Genomic DNA, 24,157 nt, shown 5'->3' on the forward strand with positions numbered 1-24,157 from the left:
CCTCTGGCCCATTCAAAGTGTCCCACCCCCTCTGGCCCATTCAAGGTGTCCCATCCCCTCTGGCCCATTCACGGTGTCCCATCCCCTCTGGCCCATTCAAGGTGTCCCATCCCCTCTGGCCCATTCAAGGTGCCCCCCCCTTCTGGCCCATTCAAGGTGCCCCCCCCCCTTCTGGCCCATTCAAGGTGTCCCACCCCCTCTGGCCCATTCAAGGTGTCCCACCCCCTTCTGGCCCATTCAAGGTGTCCCACCCCCTCTGGCCCATACAAGGTGTCCCACCCCCTTCTGGCCCATTCAAGGTGCCCCCCCCCTTCTGGCCCATTCAAGGTGTTCCATCCCCTTCTGGCCCATTCAAGGTGCTCCCCCCCTCTGGCCCATTCAAGGTGTCCCATCCCCTCTGGCCCATTCAAAGTGCCCCCCCTTCTGGCCCATTCAAGGTGTCCCACCCCCTCTGGCCCACTCAAGGTGTCCCATCCCCTCTGGCCCATTCAAAGTGTCCCATCCCCTCTGGCCCATTCAAGGTGCCCCCCCCCCTCTTCTGGCCCATTCAAGGTGTCCCATCCCCTCTGGCCCATTCAAGGTGCCCCCCCCTTCTGGCCCATTCAAGGTGTCCCACCCCCTCTGGCCCATTCAAAGTGTCCCATCCCCTCTGGCCCATTCAAAGTGTCCCACCCCCTCTGGCCCATTCAAGGTGTCCCATCCCCTCTGGCCCATTCACGGTGTCCCATCCCCTCTGGCCCATTCAAGGTGTCCCATCCCCTCTGGCCCATTCAAGGTGCCCCCCCCTTCTGGCCCATTCAAGGTGCCCCCCCCCTTCTGGCCCATTCAAGGTGTCCCACCCCCTCTGGCCCATTCAAAGTGTCCCACCCCCTCTGGCCCATTCAAGGTGTCCCATCCCCTCTGGCCCATTCAAGGTGTGCCACCCCCTCTGGCCCATTCAAGGTGTCCCATCCCCTCTGGCCCATTCAAGGTGTCCCACCCCCTCTGGCCCATTCAAGGTGTCCCATCCCCTCTGGCCCATTCAAGGTGTCCCACCCCCTCTGGCCCATTCAAGGTGTCCCATCCCCTCTGGCCCATTCAAGGTGTCCCATCCCCTCTGGCCCATTCAAGGTGCCCCCCCCCCCTTCTGGCCCATTCAAAGTGTCCCATCCCCTCTGGCCCATTCAAGGTGTGCCACCCCTCTGGCCCATTCAAGGTGTCCCACCCCCTCAGACCCATTCAAGGTGTCCCACCCCCTCTGGTCCATTCATTCTTCTGACCCTCGAAGGTTATGACATATCACTGCTTAATAAATATTGCCCTATATGCACAGTGACCAACTACAAGTTATTGGTCAGCTTTACTCTCCCTCCCATTACACTGATATAAAAAGTATGACTGTGCCTCCTACAGCGTAGCAACAGATACAGTGAAACAGAAATCATTAGGACTTGTGGACCATTTATTCTGCCTTCCTATGTACAGAGTTAAATAAGGACACAGAGTGAAATTAATTACAAAATGCATCTCTTAGGGGCTTTTGAATAGGGGAGTGTTTCCCAATCAATTGTTTCTTCTGTCCTTATTAAACCCTGTTCTGATCAGAGAGCCAATAAAGATAAGGGAAGGTTGAGAGAGGGGGGCACTGTCTGAGCAAACTCTTGTTGAACAGACAGTGATATCAGGCAAAAAGTGAGCAGCCAGGAGGAATCTATCCCTTTCCAAGTCTCCGCTCACCGTGTTTACAAACTAACTTAAAAAAAAGGATTTAAAAAGATTTTGGTTACAAAATAAAAATACATCGGTCCCCGAGATTTAACCCCTTAAACAAGTCACTGTCGTGCCGTTTACGGACACCTCTCCACAGTATCCAAACCCGCCCCTCAGTCCCACCCTGCAGACGGCATTCCCGCGGTGACGCCCGCGCTGCACTTACGGTTCAGCCCCACGTCGTGGTATGTGAGGATCGCAGGGCGGTTGCCTTTCGGAGTGCCGCGAATAAGCACATGTAGCATCCCGTATGGGGTCTCAATATCATGCTCCTATCAAGAGAGGGCGAGAAGGGAGGGTGAGCGAGGAAAGAGGAAGTAAAGATGGGGGGGAGGGAGGGGGGAGAACAGTGAAGGAATAAAAGAAGAGAGAGAGAGGGGAGACAGAGGCGGGAGCGGGAAAGACAGCAAGTCCGACCAAGAGGGGAAAGGTAGCTGCAGACAAGGATTCTGGGCACATCCTTTCCAGCTTTATCCTGTGGATCCCCTAGTGCTTATGTTTTCTGCATTTTACAGCTTGGCCTGAAACAAGGAAGTGCAGAGTCAGAGGACCCACTGAGAGACAGCTATGTCAGCCCTTTTCGAATCACGTTGTGCTTGGCCACTGGGTCTGTATCGTTAAGCTTGTAGTGGTTGCACACCAGACACAATCAAGTTATGTTGAATAAAAAAAAAGTGACAAAACCCAGATGCATAGAAAGTGCGGCACGTCGTCCATCATGTCACTGTCCCAGAAACACGCTCAATGTCTCTGATTCCCTCTAATCCACCAAACTCTCCTTTCACCCTCAATATCTCCTTTTTCTCCCCTACCAAGACCTTCTCTCCTCTTATTCACCCATTATCTCCTTCGCTATCCCACCAATATCCCGTGCTCTCCATGCTTTCGATCTGCAATCGCCCCCTTTTCCCCACTGCATGGACAATGTCTCTCTCTATCTTTTCCTAATATAACCTTTCCTCTCCCACCAATACCCGCCCATCCCGCTCCCCCAGCAATTCCTTCTCTTTCACATCTAATACTCTCCTCCCCGCCATTGCTCTCTCCAACATATTTCCCATCCATCTCCCACTCTCCACCATCAATTCAGAATAGGGGTTAGCAGCATAATGCAGTCAACGATCCATTAACTTCCATTTAAATGAACAGAACTTGATGCATAATGAATTGCATATTACCCTGCTTCTCCCTATATAACATACGGGGGTCATATCTCCTCCCTACCCTCTCCACTGCCTCTCTATACCCTATTCCCAATAGCTGCATCTCTGCACAAAAATCTATTTTCTCCAACACCTCACTCTTTCCCCAATACTCCGTCTCTCCAATATATCCCTCTCCCCTTTCCCTCTGTACTCCCCCTTTTCCGTCCGCTCTCCCGTGTAAATGTTGGGATGTCAGATTTACATTAAAGGAAAGGGATTCTGTTCACGTCGCCTTCCCTGCGCCTTGTCACGCTTCTTCTGTGTCCTTCTCAAGGTTATAAGTCGCACAGAAAGAACCTTCCCGATTACTACCAACCTGCAGGTCCCTCACACAATTCCTTCTTTGCTACAGGCTAGCAGGCACTGTACCATCACTTAGCCCATTTAGTGACTGGGACCTGCAGAGCATTACCCAACCCATACAAGGATCTGCAGAGCATCATGTAGTCCTTTTACTAACTGAGGCCTGCAGAGCACTGATTAACACCTTCTCTGCTGGAGTGACCTGTACAAACTATTTATTTGCTGAAGACTTTTAGTGCAGAACATCGCTGAACCCTCCTGCAGAGCCTCAGTAAATACTCTTTTAATAGAGCCCTGCAGAGCATTGCTTAACCCCCTCTCTCATAATGAGTGCTCTGCAGACTTCTTTAACAGCCTCCATGCTGACGTGAACTTGTCATTTATTTCTGTACAATGCATTGCAAGCCACTTCCGTACTCAAATGGGTTAAACCTCCTGTGATGGAAAGGGCGTTAGGGTGTTGCGTCTTCCACCCACAATAAGAGGGCTTGTTAGCCTGGCTTAGTTTTCCACCAATACAGAAGTGAAGAGCATTGCTTAAATTCTCCATCCACCTGCAGAGCATTGCTTTATTCTCAAACGATAAGGAGAACCGGAGGGCGTCACTTAAATGTATTCTAATAAAGGTCTGCAGAGCATCGCTTCAATCTGAGAATGGCAAGGGTATTGCTCAACTCCACACTGAAGAGCATCTCGCTTGCGCCGTCTGCCTCCCTGAAGCGTTGACCTTGACATTTCACAATGACCTTGGGACTCCTGTTTAAAAGAAGGAGAGTGGCCTGACTGCTGATAACTCAGCTCAGTCCCCAACACAATGCAGCCAAAGAAAAGCAAAGGCTGACACTGGGGGGCGGGTGGGGGGGTGAGGGGACACGGCAGGATTAACATTCCAACACGTAGATTAGAAGAATAGAATCTTAAACACTTCTTGCTGCCTCTTAACCACACACACACAGTACCTCCCATAATCCGTGCCAAGAGTAACCCCTGCCAGGCCAGCAGACATCATTTCATAACAGGACCACAAAGCACCCTGCGATTGGGAGAACATGACAAGCACATCACACCCTTCTCCCAGAAGTCCAGGACACGCACACCCTGTTCCTGGGCGCACAGCCTTCTCGTGTGCAGAATACTGATGCTGCAAGAATATGGTCACACACACACAAAAGCATCGTGCTGCTGATACACCAGGACTTACACACACAAAGCCCGGTGCTCTAGTCACTCACCCCATCCCAGCACTCCGGCATCACTAGGTGTACAGAGGGTGGTCCTTTAAATCACACTGACTGGAGTTCTATGATGGCTACACAGACAGATGGGAAGAGAGGGAGATACAGGCGGGAGAGAGAAGGCTGGATAGACAGACAGAAGCACATGCAGCGCCGCTCTGCTGTGTCACAAGCTTTATAGACTCAAACCCCCCACCCTGTTTCTTTATCCCACAAACCAGCTCCCCCTCCCACCTTTTGCTGCAGAGACTGCAGCTGTGCGATTGGGTGAGCGGTGCATAACCCTCCCCTCTGCCTCGCCTCCCCCCCCCCCCCCCCCATCTTATCAGACATCATTAGATTCTTTCCTCTACAATCAATACTGTTCCGTCCTTAACAATGTAGTGCTCCTCCATACCCCGACATCAATACTCCACTCCCAATAAGTACTGTCCCATTTATCACCAACACTGCCCCTCCCATCAAGGACAGGAGCATCCAGCCCCCCCCCCCTCCTCTCCCCATCAAACCTCTCTGTGTCGCAGCATTAAAACACGCAGAATCTTACAATGCAAAGGGCAGCAATGGGTTACTGCAAAGAGGCGTGTGACCAAATCAGAGGACACGCAAACTGCACTCACCTTCTCCCCAGTCATATACACACATAGGAGTGGTCCCCTACGCCAGGGGTGGGCAACTCCAGACCACAAGGGCCACCAACAGGTCACGTATTAAGGATATCCCTGCTTCAGCACAGGTGGCTCAATCTGTGGCTTACTCATTCTGACTGAGCCACCTGTGCTGAAGCAGGGATATCCCTAATACCTGGCCTGTTGGTGGCACTTGAGGACTGGAGTTGGCCACCCCTGGCCTAAGCATAGGAGTGGTACCCTCACGTCATAAACTCCCATAGGAGTGCTACTGTCAGTACCAAGACAGTATTGGCAACCCGTTGCTCTTGCACTCAGATTGGGGCGGCCCCCTCATATTCACGGAGAAGAATCATCAGGAAAAAGCTACTCGGGATGCCCCGAGATAATGGGGACTAACTGCGACGAGGAAAAACAAGAAGGGTGCTAAAGGCACAAAATCTTAGTCAGGGAACAGCATATCAAATCGAGGGAGAAAAGCACACCCCAAAAATTCTGAAAATAGAACTACTGCAAAAAAGTCATTTTAATGACTGGAACAGTAAAAAATATCCAACGTTTGGGTGAGAAGCGGTTTGGGGTGCGTGGCTCCCTCCATTTCATATGCCCCTCATATTCCCAACACAGGATATTGATAGACCCCCCACGTTTTCTTTGCAGAGTTTGATGTTCCCAAAGGTCCTTTAGAAAAACAGAAGAGGCGTCATCCTCCGCTTAAAACCTTGATATAAGAGATCCCCTTGACTCTTACACACAGATAGGAAAACCCCTTATAGCTCACTTAAGTCAACAGGCTGTAAGGTGTCTCCCAGTGCCAGACGTGTCTTATGGCAGAACACGGCTTAGTAAAAATGGTCCTGCCAGACCTTAACTGGTTAACATCAGTTTAATGGCAATGGATGTTTTTTGCTTTTGATATATAGATCCATAAAGCTGTCGCTCAGAAAATGCATGCCCGGGCACTCACATCAGCCTACTTTTCCATTTGATGAACCTATCAAAGGATGCATATGCTCAATAATTAATGGGCTGCACAGTACTTCAATACTCGGCACGATACACAGCTCTGATTTGGGCTGATTTGCATTAACCTTTTAAAAACCCATTCTCACCGTCCGCAATGCCAACCTTTCTTTTTAATGAGTAGCTCTCCAGAGATATTGGCTCCTATGGGTGCGTACAGAATATATGTCGTTTCCTCCCACGGGAATTATTGGTCCATGCGAGACGCGAAACGCGTTACAGTATCACTACCCTCATTGCCATGTTTGTTCTGTGCTAAATAAATATTTTTTTTAATCAGCTTTTGTCTGCCCTTCACGTTTGCGCGCTGGGCACCGCCATTTTTATTCTTTCTGTTCTATACCGATCCATGCGGCTGCAGTACGCCATCGGGACTCTCAATGGAAGGGATCTCGTGAGGACTTTGGTAAACCCCGTGTTTGGGGTGTTACCTGATTTTACATCAACTTTGTAAGACTACATCATTTCATTGCTTGTGGTTCTTGTATGTGGTGCATAGTGGGCTGTAAGGTGTATTTAGGGGCCAGAAAGTGTCTGATGGAATACCTTAGTAGATATGGGCCGCAGTAACAATGCTGCATTAATAACCCAATTAATATTTCACATTAACTAAAACAAAGTTTCTCTCTTTCAAACTGAATTTCAGGCCCCCAGACCCAAATATTGGCAAAACTATTGCTTTTGGGATACTCCTGTTCATACAGTATGTACATGAGATGCATTCACCTATGTGCACATGTATGAGTTATTTCTGAAACCTGGCCTGATTAGTTAAGTAGAAATTGGTGCTTTTTAGTTTTATGTTCCTACTTGTATCTCTGCATTGATCTCCATTTGATCTCTTATGAAACTTTTCTCCCCTCTGCCCAGCTCAATACCACGCTCTCTGTCTCTTAGCCTTCAAAGGCAAAACTCATGGTCAAAGAAGCATTTTACCTCCATGGAATCAATAAAAACATGGCCCCAAATGCACTTAAGCTTTCTTCTATGCTTTGAAATCCTTAATGCACTTCCACTTACAACCGCTGTCTATGAAGGTGTCTCACTCCATGTACACGCCAATGCATGTGTGATGTTTGAGGACACCACGAAGAGCTCATCGAAAGCCTGGTCCATTTAATGTAACCCCCGGTGTGATGAGATCCACACCCACTCACTGGCCCCTGGCAGGTTCCTCGCCAATGTGCTGTGGACACGTGACTGTAATGGACATGAGAGCAGCCAATAACGGCTGTGGAAGAGGAGGGACTAAGAGGGAGAGGAGCTTTTAAAAAAAAGGGGAGCGGCCATGTTAATAGCAGATCTGCGCAGACCTGAGGGCTATCAGCTTCGGGCGAGGATTGCAGAGTGTTTGTACGTGGCAGCAGGAGCAGAGAGATACAGTGTGGACCGGATTGAGGGGATCCTCAATGGCTATAAAGCCCCTCTCCCTATAACACCCTAACATCCCGCTGCCAATACCTCTCCCTATACACCCTAACACCCCGCTGCTAATACCTCTCCCTATACACCCTAACACCCTGCTGCTAATACCTCTCCCTATACACCCTATACACCCTGCTGCTAATACCTCTCCCTATACACCCTAACACCCCGCTGCTAATACCCCTCCCTATACACCCTAACACCCCGCTGCTAATACCTCTCCCTATACACCCTAACACCCCGCTGCTAATACCGCTCCCTATACACCCTAACACCCTGCTGCTAATACCTCTCCCTATACACCCTGCTGCTAATACCTCTCCCTATACACCCTAACACCCCGCTGCTAATACTCCTCCCTATACACCCTAACACCCCGCTGCTAATACCCCTCCCTATACACCCTAACACCCCGCTGCTAATACCCCTCCCTATACACCCTAACACCCCGCTGCTAATACCCCTCCCTATACAACCTAACATCCCGCTGCTAATACCCCTCTCTATACACCCTAACACCCTGCTGCTAATACCTCTCCCTATACACCCTAACACCCCGCTGCTAATACCCCTCCCTATACACCCTAACACCCCGCTGCTAATACCCCTCCCTATACAACCTAACATCCCGCTGCTAATACCCCTCTCTATACACCCTAACATCCTGCTGCTAATACCTCTCCCTATACACCCTAACACCCTGCTGCTAATACCTCTCCCTATACACCCTAACACCCTGCTGCTAATACCTCTCCCTATACACCCTAACACCCTGCTGACTTTCCCCTTTGCATTGTTACATTGCCTGGGGACTGACTGCCTGGGTGGGTGGGTGCGGGCTTGCCACGGCACTTCCCCTCCATCCCACGTTGGGAGCGAGGGGGATAGCGGGCCCACAGGTAGCAGGCTGAAAACCTTGCTTTCCCTGCGCATGCGCGCTGGGACCTTGGCTCTGCGCATGTGCACGGGAATCGCCGCCATTTAAAAAAATTAATAAAATGGGTACGCAGGGGCCCCCGGCGGCCGAGCCCCCTGACTCACGAGGCCCGGGACGCCAATACCGGCAGTCCCCCACTGTTGGCGGGCCTGCATGTATACACAATGAATACACAAAATACAGACAAAATACACACTTACTGGGGTTGAAATCTAGGCTCAAATAGGTGCAGGGCAGGAAGGCTTGCCCTGGAAGGCTTAACCTGACCAGGATATACACCCGGGCTTCCTGGTCCTCTTTTCGTCTAAAGATCCTAGCCACGACCACTACGTTCAATTCTCAGAACTTGGTCCTGACGCGTGACTTTGCTAGCTTCAAAATGAAGCCAGTTGCTCTGCTATTCGTGACAGAGCAACTTTGAAAAGCCCGCCCGCGCTTCATCGACACAAGTCACTAGATGTCTGGTTCTCTGAGTCGGTTTCCTCCTTACATACCCTCCGCTGTTCTATGTTCAGCATGGAGGAAGGAGGAGCGACCAATCAAAGCATGGGAATACCTTCACACTAGCCAATAGGAATAGGGGCTCGTCCCTTGGCTGACGTCAGGAGGAGGGGGCGTGCCAAGCCGGCTCAGGATGCCCCGTGGGCGGGACATACGGATTGACCAATGGGAAACGCACCGACATTCTGCCGCTTCCCCCAGTCAACCCATTGCCACCTACTGGGCAGGCTCCACTGAGTCTGGCAGACCAGAGGGTCCTCCTCGCAGGGGGTCTCTGTTTTCCGGACCCAGTACTCCTCCTTGCCGCGGCCACTTAGCACCTCGACACCACTCAACATCCCGTCTCCTCTTTGAGCTTCGATGTCTATCCAGACTTCCCGGCACCTATATGGATGCCTGGGCGGACTGAATAGACATTTATAGTAAAAGCACCAACACAATAAAAATATGATTTAATACAAGATATGCCTTGGGGAGACCCATATCTGTGAGGGACACAGGACTGGGATATCTGGGCTCATATCTGGAGTCTGGGGGGCACTGGGCAGGCCCGGTGTAATTCAACCCGCATACCGGCGAATCCTGCCTGCACGCCGGGGAGAATTAGGGGACTACCGGTAACTTTGGCCCCCGAACTTCTGCAAACAAAATAATTGCATTTCTACCTAAATATCCCACCGAAAACTTACACAGAAAGTTTCATGGATCGTGGGCAAAGGGAACAGGATGGGGAAAATCAGGGGACACTTTAACCTTGGCATGTTACAATACATCAATACCTGGCCCCTGGCTAATGGTGCTATGTAGCTGCCAGGGACCCACGGATTTCAGGGGTAACCAGATGGACTTAACCTTTATGGTATAGCCTGGTTACCCCCTCCCGTCACAGTGACTTTTACATCTTGTATTTGCATCAACACAAGTCAGACAGGTCTGAGGTGGTGCAAACTTTTCTGGATAACAATTTGCACCAGATGTAAGAAACACTGATACATCCGACGCAGGCGCGAGTAGTGAATGGAGCAACGAGTCCAAATCAAACTTCCACGTGCCCTTTTGTACATTGATACATCTGCCCCTTAGAGGTTAGTATACAGAGGTAGTGTGTCCCGGAGTTCCCGGAGTTCCGGAGTCATGGTTCCCCGAGACACAGCACCTCTTCTGAGTACGTCCACTTCCAATGTTTTAAAGGACAAGCCACGGCACCCCGGATACAGTGTCCACGGCACCCCGGATACAGTGTCCGCGGCACCCCGGATACAGTGTCCGCGGCACCCCGGATACAGTGTCCGCGGCACCCCGGATACAGTGTCCGCGGCACCCCGGATACAGTGTCCGCGGCACCCCGGATACAGTGTCCGCGGCACCCCGGATACAGTGTCCGCGGCACACCGGATACAGTGTCCGCGGCACACCGGATACAGTGTCCGCGGCACACCGGATACAGTGTCCGCGGCACACCGGATACAGTGTCCGCGGCACACCGGATACAGTGTCCGCGGCACACCGGATACAGTGTCCGCGGCACACCGGATACAGTGTCCGCGGCACACCGGATACAGTGTCCGCGGCACACCGGATACAGTGTCCGCGGCACACCGGATACAGTGTCCGCGGCACACCGGATACAGTGTCCGCGGCACACCGGATACAGTGTCCGCGGCACACCGGATACAGTGTCCGCGGCACACCGGATACAGTGTCCGCGGCACACCGGATACAGTGTCCGCGGCACACCGGATACAGTGTCCGCGGCACACCGGATACAGTGTCCGCGGCACACCGGATACAGTGTCCGCGGCACACCGGATACAGTGTCCGCGGCACACCGGATACAGTGTCCGCGGCACACCGGATACAGTGTCCGCGGCACACCGGATACAGTGTCCGCGGCACACCGGATACAGTGTCCGCGGCACACCGGATACAGTGTCCGCGGCACACCGGATACAGTGTCCGCGGCACACCGGATACAGTGTCCGCGGCACACCGGATACGGTGTGATTTCTGGAGCATTGAGCTACTTTACATCTGCATTAAGGCCATTTTGGAGCAGAACTGGAGCATTTTTATCCTGCACCAATGTATCCAACTACTTTGTTACAGTTTTGTCCCGTCTGCCCCAGCTGGCGACTTGGCTGCGGCCAGGGTGAAGAGAAGCGCGAGCGCTCGGCGCGATCAGATTGCCGAATCTGTGTGCATGTGTCCAAAGTGCGGTTGCGTGCTCGCGCGCACGTGTGTGCTTGCCCCGGCGCTCTGCTTTGGGGAGAAACAGAAGTTTGATTTCAGGCGTGATGGCGCCCCCGCCCCCTACGGTAACACGCCCCCCCCCCCCCCCACCCAACTTTTAACTGGACAGGAAAAAGCTCCTGCTCAGTCAGCGCCTGACGTCACGCCTCTCGAGCATCAGCGCGCTTCTCTTCACCCCGGCCTTAGCCTTAGCAGGAGGGGCTGGGGAAGAGTCTGTGTCTCTGTGCGCCATGTTTTCCCCTTTCATTCACAACTCTTAACTCTCTGGCTGCTAACAAGTTGCTTCTTAAGAAACCACTTCTCCCATTTGATGCAATTGTGCATTCAAACATGGAGAAGGGCGCCAGAAAACCCCGTTTCTCTGACCCCATAATGTTCTCGGTCCTTTGTAAAAGGTTTGCCTGTGCAAAGGGCAGAGTGGAGCAGACTGGATGAGCACCGCACACTAAACTCAGTGCAACACAGACACAGCCACACCTATGTACATGAAGTACTGAGCCACTAATTGAACCATGTGTGCTGAAGCCCGGGGAGCCTTAAAACCTGTCCTGTTGGTGGCCCTTAAGGACAGGAGTTGGCCGCCCTTGACATACTGTAAATCCATTAAAAAAATGTGTTATTTTTTTATTAAAGTCTCCCCATGTGAAAAATAGGAGTGAAATATAAAAATAAAACACACAATCAGAGAACACGAGTCGCACGGAGACTCATTCTCTGGTCTGATACATTCCTGTGTACGGGTTTTGTCCCCGTTTTGCAGCCAGGAGACTTTAGGTCCTAAACCCCCAAGTAATTCTAATGGTGTGTGCCGGTTTCTTCATGAGCACTGTATTCCTTACTTTATATAGATTCAAGAAGCAGTATATAACTTATACATAATGAGCTATATACATTCATGCAGCAGTACGACTAATTAATAATTCAAGAAATGCAATGCATCCTCCTGACATCGTTAATCCCCTCTATCCTGCCTCTACCACACCCATCGGCTCACATCTTCTAAGCAGTCTTCTGCCAAAGACCCCTCCCAGCCCCGGAAAACACATTATAGGCCATTGAGTTGAATGGGCAGGAAGGTGCCTTCCATCAAAGAAGGGTCCTTAACATTTTGAATGCCCTAGGACGCAGTTACTATGTCATGGGTTCTGGCACCCTGAGTGCCCCCTGACTTGGTAGCTACGTCCGCCTCTCTCCCTCCCTCTGTGTCTCTGCCTCCCCAGCAGCAGCCTCTCTCCCTCCCTCTGTGTCTCTGCCTTCCCAGCAGCAGCAGCAGCCTCTCTCCCTCCCTCTGTGTCTCTGCCTCCCCAGCAACAGCAGTCTCTCTCCCTCCCTCTGTGTCTCTGCCTCCCCAGCAGCAGTCTCTCTCCCTCCCTCTGTGTCTCTGCCTCCCCAGCAGCAGCAGCCTCTCTCCCTCCCTCTGTGTCTCTGCCTCCCCAGCAGCCTCTCTCCCTCTCTCTGTGCCTCTGCCTCCCCAGCAGCAGCCTCTCTCCCTCCCTCTGTGTCTCTGCCTCCCCAGAAGCAGCCTCTCTCCCTCCCTCTGTGCCTCTGCCTCCCCAGCAGCAGCAGCAGCCTCTCTCCCTCCCTCTGTGTCTCTGCCTCCCCAGCAGCAGCAGCCTCTCTCCCTCCCTGTGCCTCTGCCTCCCCAGCAGCAGCAGTCTCTCTCCCTCCCTCTGTGTCTCTGCCTCCCCAGCAGTCTCTCTCCCTCCCTCTGTGTCTCTGCCTCCCCAGCAGTCTCTCTCCCCCCTCTGTGTCTCTGCCTCCCCAGCAGTCTCTCTCCCTCCCTCTGTGTCTCTGCCTCCCCAGCAGTCTCTCTCCCTCCCTCTGTGTTTCTGCCTCCCCAGCAGCAGCCTCTCTCCCTCCCTCTGTGTCTCTGCCTCCCCAGCAGCAGCCTCTCACCCTCCCTGTGACTCTGCCTCCCCAGCAGCAGCCTCTCTCCCTCCCTCTGTGTCTCTGCCTCCCCAGCAGCCTCTCTCCCTCCCTCTGTGTCTCTGCCTCCCCAGCAGCAGCCTCTCTCCCTCCCTGTGTCTCTGCCTCCCCAGCAGCAGCCTCTCTCCCTCCCTCTGTGCCTCTGCCTCCCCAGCAGTCTCTTTCCCTCCCTCTGTGTCTCTGCCTCCCCAGCAGCAGCCTCTCTCCCTCCCTCTGTGTCTCTGCCTCCCCAGCAGCAGTCTCTCTCCCTCCCTCTGTGTCTCTGCCTCCCCAGCAGCAGCAGTCTCTCTCCCTCCCCCTGTGTCTCTGCCTCCCCAGCAGCAGCCTCTCTCCCTCCCTCTGTGTCTCTGCCTCCCCAGCAGCAGTCTCTCTCCCTCCCTCTGTGTCTCTGCCTCCCCAGCAGCAGTCTCTCTCCCCCCCTCTGTGTCTCTGCCTCCCCAGCAGTCTCTCTCCCTCCCTCTGTGTCTCTGCCTCCCCAGCAGCAGCCTCTCTCCCCCCCTCTGTGTCTCTGCCTCCCCAGCAGTCTCTCTCCCTCTCTCTGTGTCTCTGCCTCCCCAGCAGTAGTCTCTCTCCCCCCCTCTGTGTCTCTGCCTCCCCAGCAGTCTCTCTCCCTCCCTCTGTGTCTCTGCCTCCCCAGCAGCAGTCTCTCTCCCCCCCTCTGTGTCTCTGCCTCCCCAGCAGTCTCTCTCCCTCCCTCTGTGTCTCTGCATCCCCAGCAGCAGTCTCTCTCCCTCCCTCTGTGTCTCTGCCTCCCCAGCAGCAGCCTCTCTCCCTCCCTCTGTGTCTCTGCCTCCCCAGCAGCAGTCTCTCTCCCGCCCTCTGTGCCTTTGCCTCCCCAGCAGCAGTCTCTCTCCCGCCCTCTGTGTCTCTGCCTCCCCAGCAGCAGTCTCTCTCCCTCCCTCTGTGTCTCTGCCTCCCCAGCAGCAGTCTCTCTCCCTCCCTCTGTGTCTCTGCCTCCCCAGCAGCAGTCTCTCTCCCTCCCTCTGTGCCTCTGCCTCCCCAGCAGCAGCCTCTCTCCCTCCCTCTGTGTCTCTGCCTCCCCAGCAGCAGTCTCCCTCCCTCCCTCTGTGTCTCTGCCTCCCCAGCAGCCTCTCTCCCTCCCTCTGTGTCTCTGCCTCCCCAGCAGCAGCAGTCTCCCTCCCTCCCTCTGTGTCTCTGCCTCCCCAGCAGTCTCTCTCCCTCCCTCTGTGTCTCTGCCTCCCCAGCAGCATTCTCTCTCCCTCCCTCTGTGTCTCTGCCTCCCCAGCAGCAGTCTCTCTCCCTCCCTCTGTGTCTCTGCCTCCCCAGCAGCAGTCTCTCTCCCTCCCTCTGTGTCTCTGCCTCCCCAGCAGCAGTCTCTCTCCCTCCCTCTGTGTCTCTGCCTCCGCAGCAGTCTCTCTCCCTCTCTCTGTGTCTCTGCCTCCCCAGCAGCAGCAGCCTCTCTCCCTCCCTCTGTGTCTCTGCCTCCCCAGCAGCAGCAGTCTCTCTCCCTCCCTCTGTGTCTCTGCCTCCCCAGCAGCAGTCTCTCTCCCTCCCTCTGTGTCTCTGCCTCCCCAGCAGCAGTCTCTCTCCCTCCCTCTGTGTCTCTGCCTCCCCAGCAGCAGCAGTCTCTCTCCCTCCCTCTGTGTCTCTGCCTCCCCAGCAGCAGTCTCTCTCCCTCTCTCTGTGTCTCTGCCTCCCCAGCAGTAGTCTCTCTCCCCCCCTCTGTGTCTCTGCCTCCCCAGCAGTCTCTCTCCCTCCCTCTGTGTCTCTTCCTCCCCAGCAGCAGCCTCTCTCCCTCCCTGTGTCTCTGCCTCCCCAGCAGCAGCCTCTCTCCCTCCCTCTGTGCCTCTGCCTCCCCAGCAGTCTCTCTCCCTCCCTCTGTGTCTCTGCCTCCCCAGCAGCAGCCTCTCTCCCTCCCTCTGTGTCTCTGCCTCCCCAGCAGCAGTCTCTCTCCCTCCCTCTGTGTCTCTGCCTCCCCAGCAGCAGCAGTCTCTCTCCCTCCCCCTGTGTCTCTGCCTCCCCAGCAGCAGCCTCTCTCCCTCCCTCTGTGTCTCTGCCTCCCCAGCAGCAGTCTCTCTCCCTCCCTCTGTGTCTCTGCCTCCCCAGCAGCAGTCTCTCTCCCCCCCTCTGTGTCTCTGCCTCCCCAGCAGTCTCTCTCCCTCCCTCTGTGTCTCTGCCTCCCCAGCAGCAGCCTCTCTCCCCCCCTCTGTGTCTCTGCCTCCCCAGCAGTCTCTCTCCCTCTCTCTGTGTCTCTGCCTCCCCAGCAGTAGTCTCTCTCCCCCCCTCTGTGTCTCTGCCTCCCCAGCAGTCTCTCTCCCTCCCTCTGTGTCTCTGCCTCCCCAGCAGCAGTCTCTCTCCCCCCCTCTGTGTCTCTGCCTCCCCAGCAGCAGCCTCTCTCCCCCCCTCTGTGTCTCTGCCTCCCCAGCAGTCTCTCTCCCTCCCTCCCTCTGTGTCTCTGCCTCCCCAGCAGCAGTCTCTCTCCCCCCCTCTGTGTCTCTGCCTCCCCAGCAGCAGTCTCTCTCCCTCTCTCTGTGTCTCTGCCTCCCCAGCAGCAGCAGCCTCTCTCCCTCCCTCTGTGTCTCTGCCTCCCCAGCAGCAGCAGTCTCTCTCCCTCCCTCTGTGTCTCTGCCTCCCCAGCAGCAGTCTCTCTCCCTCCCTCTGTGTCTCTGCCTCCCCAGCAGCAGTCTCTCTCCCTCCCTCTGTGTCTCTGCCTCCCCAGCAGCAGCAGTCTCTCTCCCTCCCTCTGTGTCTCTGCCTCCCCAGCAGCAGTCTCTCTCCCTCTCTCTGTGTCTCTGCCTCCCCAGCAGTAGTCTCTCTCCCCCCCTCTGTGTCTCTGCCTCCCCAGCAGTCTCTCTCCCTCCCTCTGTGTCTCTTCCTCCCCAGCAGCAGCCTCTCTCCCTCCCTGTGTCTCTGCCTCCCCAGCAGCAGCCTCTCTCCCTCCCTCTGTGCCTCTGCCTCCCCAGCAGTCTCTCTCCCTCCCTCTGTGTCTCTGCCTCCCCAGCAGCAGCCTCTCTCCCTCCCTCTGTGTCTCTGCCTCCCCAGCAGCAGTCTCTCTCCCTCCCTCTGTGTCTCTGCCTCCCCAGCAGCAGCAGTCTCTCTCCCTCCCCCTGTGTCTCTGCCTCCCCAGCAGCAGCCTCTCTCCCTCCCTCTGTGTCTCTGCCTCCCCAGCAGCAGTCTCTCTCCCTCCCTCTGTGTCTCTGCCTCCCCAGCAGCAGTCTCTCTCCCCCCCTCTGTGTCTCTGCCTCCCCAGCAGTCTCTCTCCCTCCCTCTGTGTCTCTGCCTCCCCAGCAGCAGCCTCTCTCCCCCCCTCTGTGTCTCTGCCTCCCCAGCAGTCTCTCTCCCTCTCTCTGTGTCTCTGCCTCCCCAGCAGTAGTCTCTCTCCCCCCCTCTGTGTCTCTGCCTCCCCAGCAGTCTCTCTCCCTCCCTCTGTGTCTCTGCCTCCCCAGCAGCAGTCTCTCTCCCCCCCTCTGTGTCTCTGCCTCCCCAGCAGTCTCTCTCCCTCCCTCTGTGTCTCTGCATCCCCAGCAGCAGTCTCTCTCCCTCCCTCTGTGTCTCTGCCTCCCCAGCAGCAGCCTCTCTCCCTCCCTCTGTGTCTCTGCCTCCCCAGCAGCAGTCTCTCTCCCGCCCTCTGTGCCTTTGCCTCCCCAGCAGCAGTCTCTCTCCCGCCCTCTGTGTCTCTGCCTCCCCAGCAGCAGTCTCTCTCCCTCCCTCTGTGTCTCTGCCTCCCCAGCAGCAGTCTCTCTCCCTCCCTCTGTGTCTCTGCCTCCCCAGCAGCAGTCTCTCTCCCTCCCTCTGTGCCTCTGCCTCCCCAGCAGCAGCCTCTCTCCCTCCCTCTGTGTCTCTGCCTCCCCAGCAGCAGCAGTCTCCCTCCCTCCCTCTGTGTCTCTGCCTCCCCAGCAGCCTCTCTCCCTCCCTCTGTGTCTCTGCCTCCCCAGCAGCAGCAGTCTCCCTCCCTCCCTCTGTGTCTCTGCCTCCCCAGCAGTCTCTCTCCCTCCCTCTGTGTCTCTGCCTCCCCAGCAGCATTCTCTCTCCCTCCCTCTGTGTCTCTGCCTCCCCAGCAGCAGTCTCTCTCCCTCCCTCTGTGTCTCTGCCTCCCCAGCAGCAGTCTCTCTCCCTCCCTCTGTGTCTCTGCCTCCCCAGCAGCAGTCTCTCTCCCTCCCTCTCTGTCTCTGCCTCCGCAGCAGTCTCTCTCCCTCTCTCTGTGTCTCTGCCTCCCCAGCAGCAGCAGCCTCTCTCCCTCCCTCTGTGTCTCTGCCTCCCCAGCAGCAGCAGTCTCTCTCCCTCCCTCTGTGTCTCTGCCTCCCCAGCAGCAGTCTCTCTCCCTCCCTCTGTGTCTCTGCCTCCCCAGCAGCAGTCTCTCTCCCTCCCTCTGTGTCTCTGCCTCCCCAGCAGCAGCAGTCTCTCTCCCTCCCTCTGTGTCTCTGCCTCCCCAGCAGCAGTCTCTCTCCCTCTCTCTGTGTCTCTGCCTCCCCAGCAGTAGTCTCTCTCCCCCCCTCTGTGTCTCTGCCTCCCCAGCAGTCTCTCTCCCTCTGTGTCTCTGCCTCCCCAGCAGCAGTCTCTCTCCCCCCCTCTGTGTCTCTGCCTCCCCAGCAGCAGTCTCTCTCCCTCCCTCTGTGTCTCTGCCTCCCCAGCAGCAGCCTCTCTCCCTCCCTCTGTGTCTCTGCCTCCCCAGCAGCAGTCTCTCTCCCGCCCTCTGTGCCTTTGCCTCCCCAGCAGCAGTCTCTCTCCCGCCCTCTGTGTCTCTGCCTCCCCAGCAGCAGTCTCTCTCCCTCCCTCTGTGTCTCTGCCTCCCCAGCAGCAGCAGTCTCTCTCCCTCCCTCTGTGTCTCTGCCTCCCCAGCAGCAGTCTCTCTCCCTCCCTCTGTGTCTCTGCCTCCCCAGCAGCAGTCTCTCTCCCTCCCTCTGTGTCTCTGCCTCCCCAGCAGCAGCAGTCTCTCTCCCTCCCTCTGTGTCTCTGCCTCCCCAGCAGCAGTCTCTCTCCCTCTCTCTGTGTCTCTGCCTCCCCAGCAGTAGTCTCTCTCCCCCCCTCTGTGTCTCTGCCTCCCCAGCAGTCTCTCTCCCTCTGTGTCTCTGCCTCCCCAGCAGCAGTCTCTCTCCCCCCCTCTGTGTCTCTGCCTCCCCAGCAGCAGTCTCTCTCCCTCCCTCTGTGTCTCTGCCTCCCCAGCAGCAGCCTCTCTCCCTCCCTCTGTGTCTCTGCCTCCCCAGCAGCAGTCTCTCTCCCGCCCTCTGTGCCTTTGCCTCCCCAGCAGCAGTCTCTCTCCCGCCCTCTGTGTCTCTGCCTCCCCAGCAGCAGTCTCTCTCCCTCCCTCTGTGTCTCTGCCTCCCCAGCAGCAGTCTCTCTCCCTCCCTCTGTGTCTCTGCCTCCCCAGCAGCAGTCTCTCTCCCTCCCTCTGTGCCTCTGCCTCCCCAGCAGCAGCCTCTCTCCCTCCCTCTGTGTCTCTGCCTCCCCAGCAGCAGTCTCCCTCCCTCCCTCTGTGTCTCTGCCTCCCCAGCAGCCTCTCTCCCTCCCTCTGTGTCTCTGCCTCCCCAGCAGCAGCAGTCTCCCTCCCTCCCTCTGTGTCTCTGCCTCCCCAGCAGTCTCTCTCCCTCCCTCTGTGTCTCTGCCTCCCCAGCAGCAGTCTCTCTCCCTCCCTCTGTGTCTCTGCCTCCCCAGCAGCAGTCTCTCTCCCTCCCTCTGTGTCTCTGCCTCCCCAGCAGCAGTCTCTCTCCCTCCCTCTGTGTCTCTGCCTCCCCAGCAGCAGTCTCTCTCCCTCCCTCTGTGTCTCTGCCTCCGCAGCAGTCTCTCTCCCTCTCTCTGTGTCTCTGCCTCCCCAGCAGCAGCAGCCTCTCTCCCTCCCTCTGTGTCTCTGCCTCCCCAGCAGCAGCAGTCTCTCTCCCTCCCTCTGTGTCTCTGCCTCCCCAGCAGCAGTCTCTCTCCCTCCCTCTGTGTCTCTGCCTCCCCAGCAGCAGCCTCTCTCCCTCCCTCTGTGTCTCTGCCTCCCCAGCAGCAGCCTCTCTCCCTCCCTCTCTGTTTCTGCCTCCCCAGCAGCAGTCTCTCTCCCTCTCTCTGTGTCTCTGCCTCCCCAGCAGCAGTCTCTCTCCCCCCTCTGTGTCTCTGCCTCCCCAGCAGCCTCTCTCCCTCCCTCTGTGTCTCTGCCTCCCCAGCAGTCTCTCCTCCTCCCTCTGTGCCTCTGCCTCCCCAGCAGCAGTCTCTCTCCCTCCCTCTGTGCCTCTGCCTCCCCAGCAGCAGTCTCCCTCCCTCCCTCTGTGTCTCTGCCTCCCCAGCAGCAGCAGCAGTCTCTCTCCCTCCCTCTGTGTCTCTGCCTCCCCAGCAGCAGTCTCTCTCCCTCCCTCTGTGTCTCTGCCTCCCCAGCAGCAGTCTCTCTCCCTCCCTCTGTGTCTCTGCCTCCCCAGCAGCAGCCTCTCTCCCTCCCTCTGTGTCTCTGCCTCCCCAGCAGCAGCCTCTCTCCCTCCCTCTCTCTGCCTTCCCAGCAGCAGTCTCTCTCCCTCCCTCTGTGTCTCTGCCTCCCCAGCAGCAGTCTCTCTCCCTCTCTCTGTGTTGTTGCCTCCCCAGCAGCAGTCTCTCTCCCTCCCTCTGTGTCTCTGCCTCCCCAGCAGTCTCTCTCCCTCCCTCTGTGTCTCTGCCTCCCCAGCAGAAGTTTCTCTCCCTCCCTCTGTGCCTCTGCCTCCCCAGCAGCAGTCTCTCTCCCTCTCTCTGTGTCTCTGCCTCCCCAGCAGCAGCAGTCTCTCTCCCTCCCTCTGTGTCTCTGCCTCCCCAGCAGCAGTCTCTCTCCCTCCCTCTGTGTCTCTGCCTCCCCAGCAGCAGTCTCTCTCCCTCTCTCTGTGTCTCTGCCTCCCCAGCAGCAGCCTCTCTCCCTCCCTCTGTGTCTCTGCCTCCCCAGCAGCAGTCTCTCTACCTCTCTCTGTGTCTCTGCCTCCCCAGCAGCAGCCTCTCTCCCTCCCTCTGTGTCTCTGCCTCCCCAGCAGCAGTCTCTCTCCCTCCCCAGCAGCAGTCTCTCCCTCCCTCTGTGTCTCTGCCTCCCCAGCAGCCTCTCTCCCTCTCTCTGTGTCTCTGCCTCCCCAGCAGCCTCTCTCCCTCCCTCTGTGTCTCTGCCTCCCCAGCAGTCTCTCTCCCTCCCTGTGTCTCTGCCTCCCCAGCAGCAGTCTCTCTCCCTCCCTCTGTGTCTCTGCCTCCCCAGCAGCAGTCTCTCTCCCTCTCTCTGTGTCTCTGCCTCCCCAGCAGCAGCAGTCTCTCTCCCTCCCTCTGTGCCTCTGCCTCCCCAGCAGCCTCTCTCCCTCCCTCTGTGTCTCTGCCTCCCCAGCAGCAGCCTCTCTCCCTCCCTCTGTGTCTCTGCCTCCCCAGCAGCAGTCTCTCTCCCTCTCTCTGTGTCTCTGCCTCCCCAGCAGCAGCCTCTCTCCCTCCCTCTGTGTCTCTGCCTCCCCAGCAGCCTCTCTCCCTCCCTCTGTGTCTCTGCCTCCCCAGCAGCAGTCTCTCTCCCTCCCTCTGTGTCTCTGCCTCCCCAGCAGCAGTCTCTCTCCCTCCCTCTGTGTCTCTGCCTCCCCAGCAGCTGTCTCCCTCCCTCCCTCTGTGTCTCTGCCTCCTCAGCAGTCTCTCTCCCTCTCTCTGTGTCTCTGCCTCCCCAGCAGCAGCAGCCTCTCTCCCTCCCTCTGTGCCTCTGCCTCCCCAGCAGCAGTCTCTCTCCCTCCCTCTGTGCCTCTGCCTCCCCAGCAGCAGTCTCTCTCCCTCCCTCTGTGTCTCTGCCTCCCCAGCAGCAGCCTCTCTCCCTCTCTCTGTCTCTGCCTCCCCAGCAGCAGTCTCTCTCCCTCCCTCTGTGTCTCTGCCTCCCCAGCAGCAGCCTCTCTCCCTCCCTATGTGTCTGCCTCCCCAGCAGCAGTCTCTCTCCCTCTCTCTGTGTCTCTGCATCCCCAGCAGCCTCTCTCCCTTTCTCTGTGTCTCTACCTCCTCAGCAGCCTCTCTCCCTCCCTCTGTGTCTCTGCCTCCCCAGCAGTCTCTCTCCCCCCCTCTGTGTCTCTGCCTCCCCAGCAGTCTCTCTCCCTCCCTCTGTGTCTCTGCATCCCCAGCAGCAGTCTCTCTCCCTCCCTCTGTGTCTCTGCCTCCCCAGCAGCAGCCTCTCTCCCTCCCTCTGTGCCTCTGCCTCCCCAGCAGCCTCTCTCCCTCCCTCTGTGTCTCTGCCTCCCCAGCAGCAGCCTCTCTCCCGCCCTCTGTGTCTCTGCCTCCCCAGCAGCAGTCTCTCTCCCTCCCTCTGTGTCTCTGCCTCCCCAGCAGCAGTCTCTCTCCCTCCCTCTGTGTCTCTGCCTCCCCAGCAGCAGTCTCTCTCCCTCCCTCTGTGCCTCTGCCTCCCCAGCAGCAGCCTCTCTCCCTCCCTCTGTGTCTCTGCCTCCCCAGCAGCAGTCTCCCTCCCTCCCTCTGTGTCTCTGCCTCCCCAGCAGCAGTCTCTCTCCCTCCCTCTGTGTCTCTGCCTCCCCAGCAGCAGTCTCTCTCCCTCCCTCTGTGTCTCTGCCTCCGCAGCAGTCTCTCTCCCTCTCTCTGTGTCTCTGCCTCCCCAGCAGCAGTCTCTCTCCCTCCCTCTGTGTCTCTGCCTCCCCAGCAGCAGCAGTCTCTCTCCCTCCCTCTGTGTCTCTGCCTCCCCAGCAGCAGTCTCTCTCCCTCCCTCTGTGTCTCTGCCTCCCCAGCAGCAGTCTCTCTCCCTCCCTCTGTGTCTCTGCCTCCCCAGCAGCAGCAGTCTCTCTCCCTCCCTCTGTGTCTCTGCCTCCCCAGCAGCAGTCTCTCTCCCTCTCTCTGTGTCTCTGCCTCCCCAGCAGTAGTCTCTCTCCCCCCTCTGTGTCTCTGCCTCCCCAGCAGTCTCTCTCCCTCCCTCTGTGTCTCTGCCTCCCCAGCAGCAGTCTCTCTCCCCCCCTCTGTGTCTCTGCCTCCCCAGCAGTCTCTCTCCCTCCCTCTGTGTCTCTGCATCCCCAGCAGCAGTCTCTCTCCCTCCCTCTGTGTCTCTGCCTCCCCAGCAGCAGCCTCTTTCCCTCCCTCTGTGTCTCTGCCTCCCCAGCAGCAGTCTCTCTCCCGCCCTCTGTGCCTTTGCCTCCCCAGCAGCAGTCTCTCTCCCGCCCTCTGTGTCTCTGCCTCCCCAGCAGCAGTCTCTCTCCCTCCCTCTGTGTCTCTGCCTCCCCAGCAGCAGTCTCTCTCCCTCCCTCTGTGTCTCTGCCTCCCCAGCAGCAGTCTCTCTCCCTCCCTCTGTGCCTCTGCCTCCCCAGCAGCAGCCTCTCTCCCTCCCTCTGTGTCTCTGCCTCCCCAGCAGCAGTCTCTCTACCTCTCTCTGTGTCTCTGCCTCCCCAGCAGCAGCCTCTCTCCCTCCCTCTGTGTCTCTGCCTCCCCAGCAGCAGTCTCTCTCCCTCCCCAGCAGCAGTCTCTCCCTCCCTCTGTGTCTCTGCCTCCCCAGCAGCCTCTCTCCCTCTCTCTGTGTCTCTGCCTCCCCAGCAGCCTCTCTCCCTCCCTCTGTGTCTCTGCCTCCCCAGCAGCAGCCTCTCTCCCTCCCTCTGTGTCTCTGCCTCCCCAGCAGCCTCTCTCCCTCCCTCTGTGTCTCTGCCTCCCCAGCAGCAGTCTCTCTCCCTCCCTCTGTGTCTCTGCCTCCCCAGCAGCAGTCTCTCTCCCTCCCTCTGTGTCTCTGCCTCCCCAGCAGCTGTCTCCCTCCCTCCCTCTGTGTCTCTGCCTCCTCAGCAATCTCTCTCCCTCTCTCTGTGTCTCTGCCTCCCCAGCAGCAGCAGCCTCTCTCCCTCCCTCTGTGCCTCTGCCTCCCCAGCAGCAGTCTCTCTCCCTCCCTCTGTGCCTCTGCCTCCCCAGCAGCAGTCTCTCTCCCTCCCTCTGTGTCTCTGCCTCCCCAGCAGCAGCCTCTCTCCCTCTCTCTGTGTCTCTGCCTCCCCAGCAGCAGTCTCTCTCCCTCCCTCTGTGTCTCTGCCTCCCCAGCAGCAGCCTCTCTCCCTCCCTCTGTGTCTGCCTCCCCAGCAGCAGTCTCTCTCCCTCTCTCTGTGTCTCTGCATCCCCAGCAGCCTCTCTCCCTCTCTCTGTGTCTCTACCTCCTCAGCAGCCTCTCTCCCTCCCTCTGTGTCTCTGCCTCCCCAGCAGTCTCTCTCCCTCCCTCTGTGTCTCTGCCTCCCCAGCAGCAGTCTCTCTCCCTCCCTCTGTGTCTCTGCCTCCCCAGCAGCAGTCTCTCTCCCTCCCTCTGTGTCTCTGCCTCCCCAGCAGCAGCAGTCTCTCTCCCTCCCTCTGTGCCTCTGCCTCCCCAGCAGCCTCTCTCCCTCCCTCTGTGTCTCTGCCTCCCCAGCAGCAGCCTCTCTCCCTCCCTCTGTGTCTCTGCCTCCCCAGCAGCAGCAGCCTCTCTCCCTCCCTCTGTGCCTCTGCCTCCCCAGCAGCAGTCTCTCTCCCTCCCTCTGTGCCTCTGCCTCCCCAGCAGCAGTCTCTCTCCCTCCCTCTGTGTCTCTGCCTCCCCAGCAGCAGCCTCTCTCCCTCTCTCTGTGTCTCTGCCTCCCCAGCAGCAGTCTCTCTCCCTCCCTCTGTGTCTCTGCCTCCCCAGCAGCAGCCTCTCTCCCTCCCTCTGTGTCTGCCTCCCCAGCAGCAGTCTCTCTCCCTCTCTCTGTGTCTCTGCATCCCCAGCAGCAGTCTCTCTCCCTCCCTCCCTCTGTGCCTCTGCCTCCCCAGCAGCAGTCTCTCTCCCTCTCTCTGTGTCTCTGCCTCCCCAGCAGCAGACTCTCCGACTCAGGTTAGTTAGCCTGGATGATGGGCACATCCAAGTTCGGGATCTAGTATGTCACCCAGGCCAACTAAACGGTGCCAGAGAGATAGCTGATGCTGCTTCTGCTGGAGAGACACGGAAGGAGGGGGGGGAGGCACGGAAAGAGGGGGTGGAGACACGGAAGGAGGGGGGACACAGAAGGAGGGGTGGGTGTAGAGGGAGAAAGGGGGTGGCCCGGTATTAAAGGGGTTGCACCCCATATGGCCATCCCCTGACCTCACCAGAGAGACAAGGGG

The 24,157-nt window shown here is 57.5% G+C and overlaps 1 protein-coding gene across 7 annotated transcripts in view; it reads right to left on the bottom strand.

Annotated features, from left to right (window-relative positions):
- NDRG4 (NDRG family member 4) overlaps nt 1-24,157 on the bottom strand; it is a 65,835-nt gene that overhangs the window by 19,402 nt on the left and 22,276 nt on the right. For 5 of the 7 annotated variants that reach the window (XM_075576546.1, XM_075576547.1, XM_075576545.1 and 2 more), the window contains one exon: nt 1,916-2,021. In XM_075576546.1, coding sequence (XP_075432661.1) covers nt 1,916-2,021 — 106 coding nt within the window. Of the gene's footprint in view, nt 1-1,915; nt 2,022-4,489; nt 4,695-24,157 lie in introns of those variants that run through there. The other 2 variants (XM_075576550.1, XM_075576549.1) reach the window with 1 other exon arrangement.

This window comes from Ascaphus truei, chromosome 19 (assembly GCF_040206685.1).
Source record: "Ascaphus truei isolate aAscTru1 chromosome 19, aAscTru1.hap1, whole genome shotgun sequence".
Taxonomy (NCBI): Eukaryota; Metazoa; Chordata; class Amphibia; order Anura; family Ascaphidae; genus Ascaphus; species Ascaphus truei.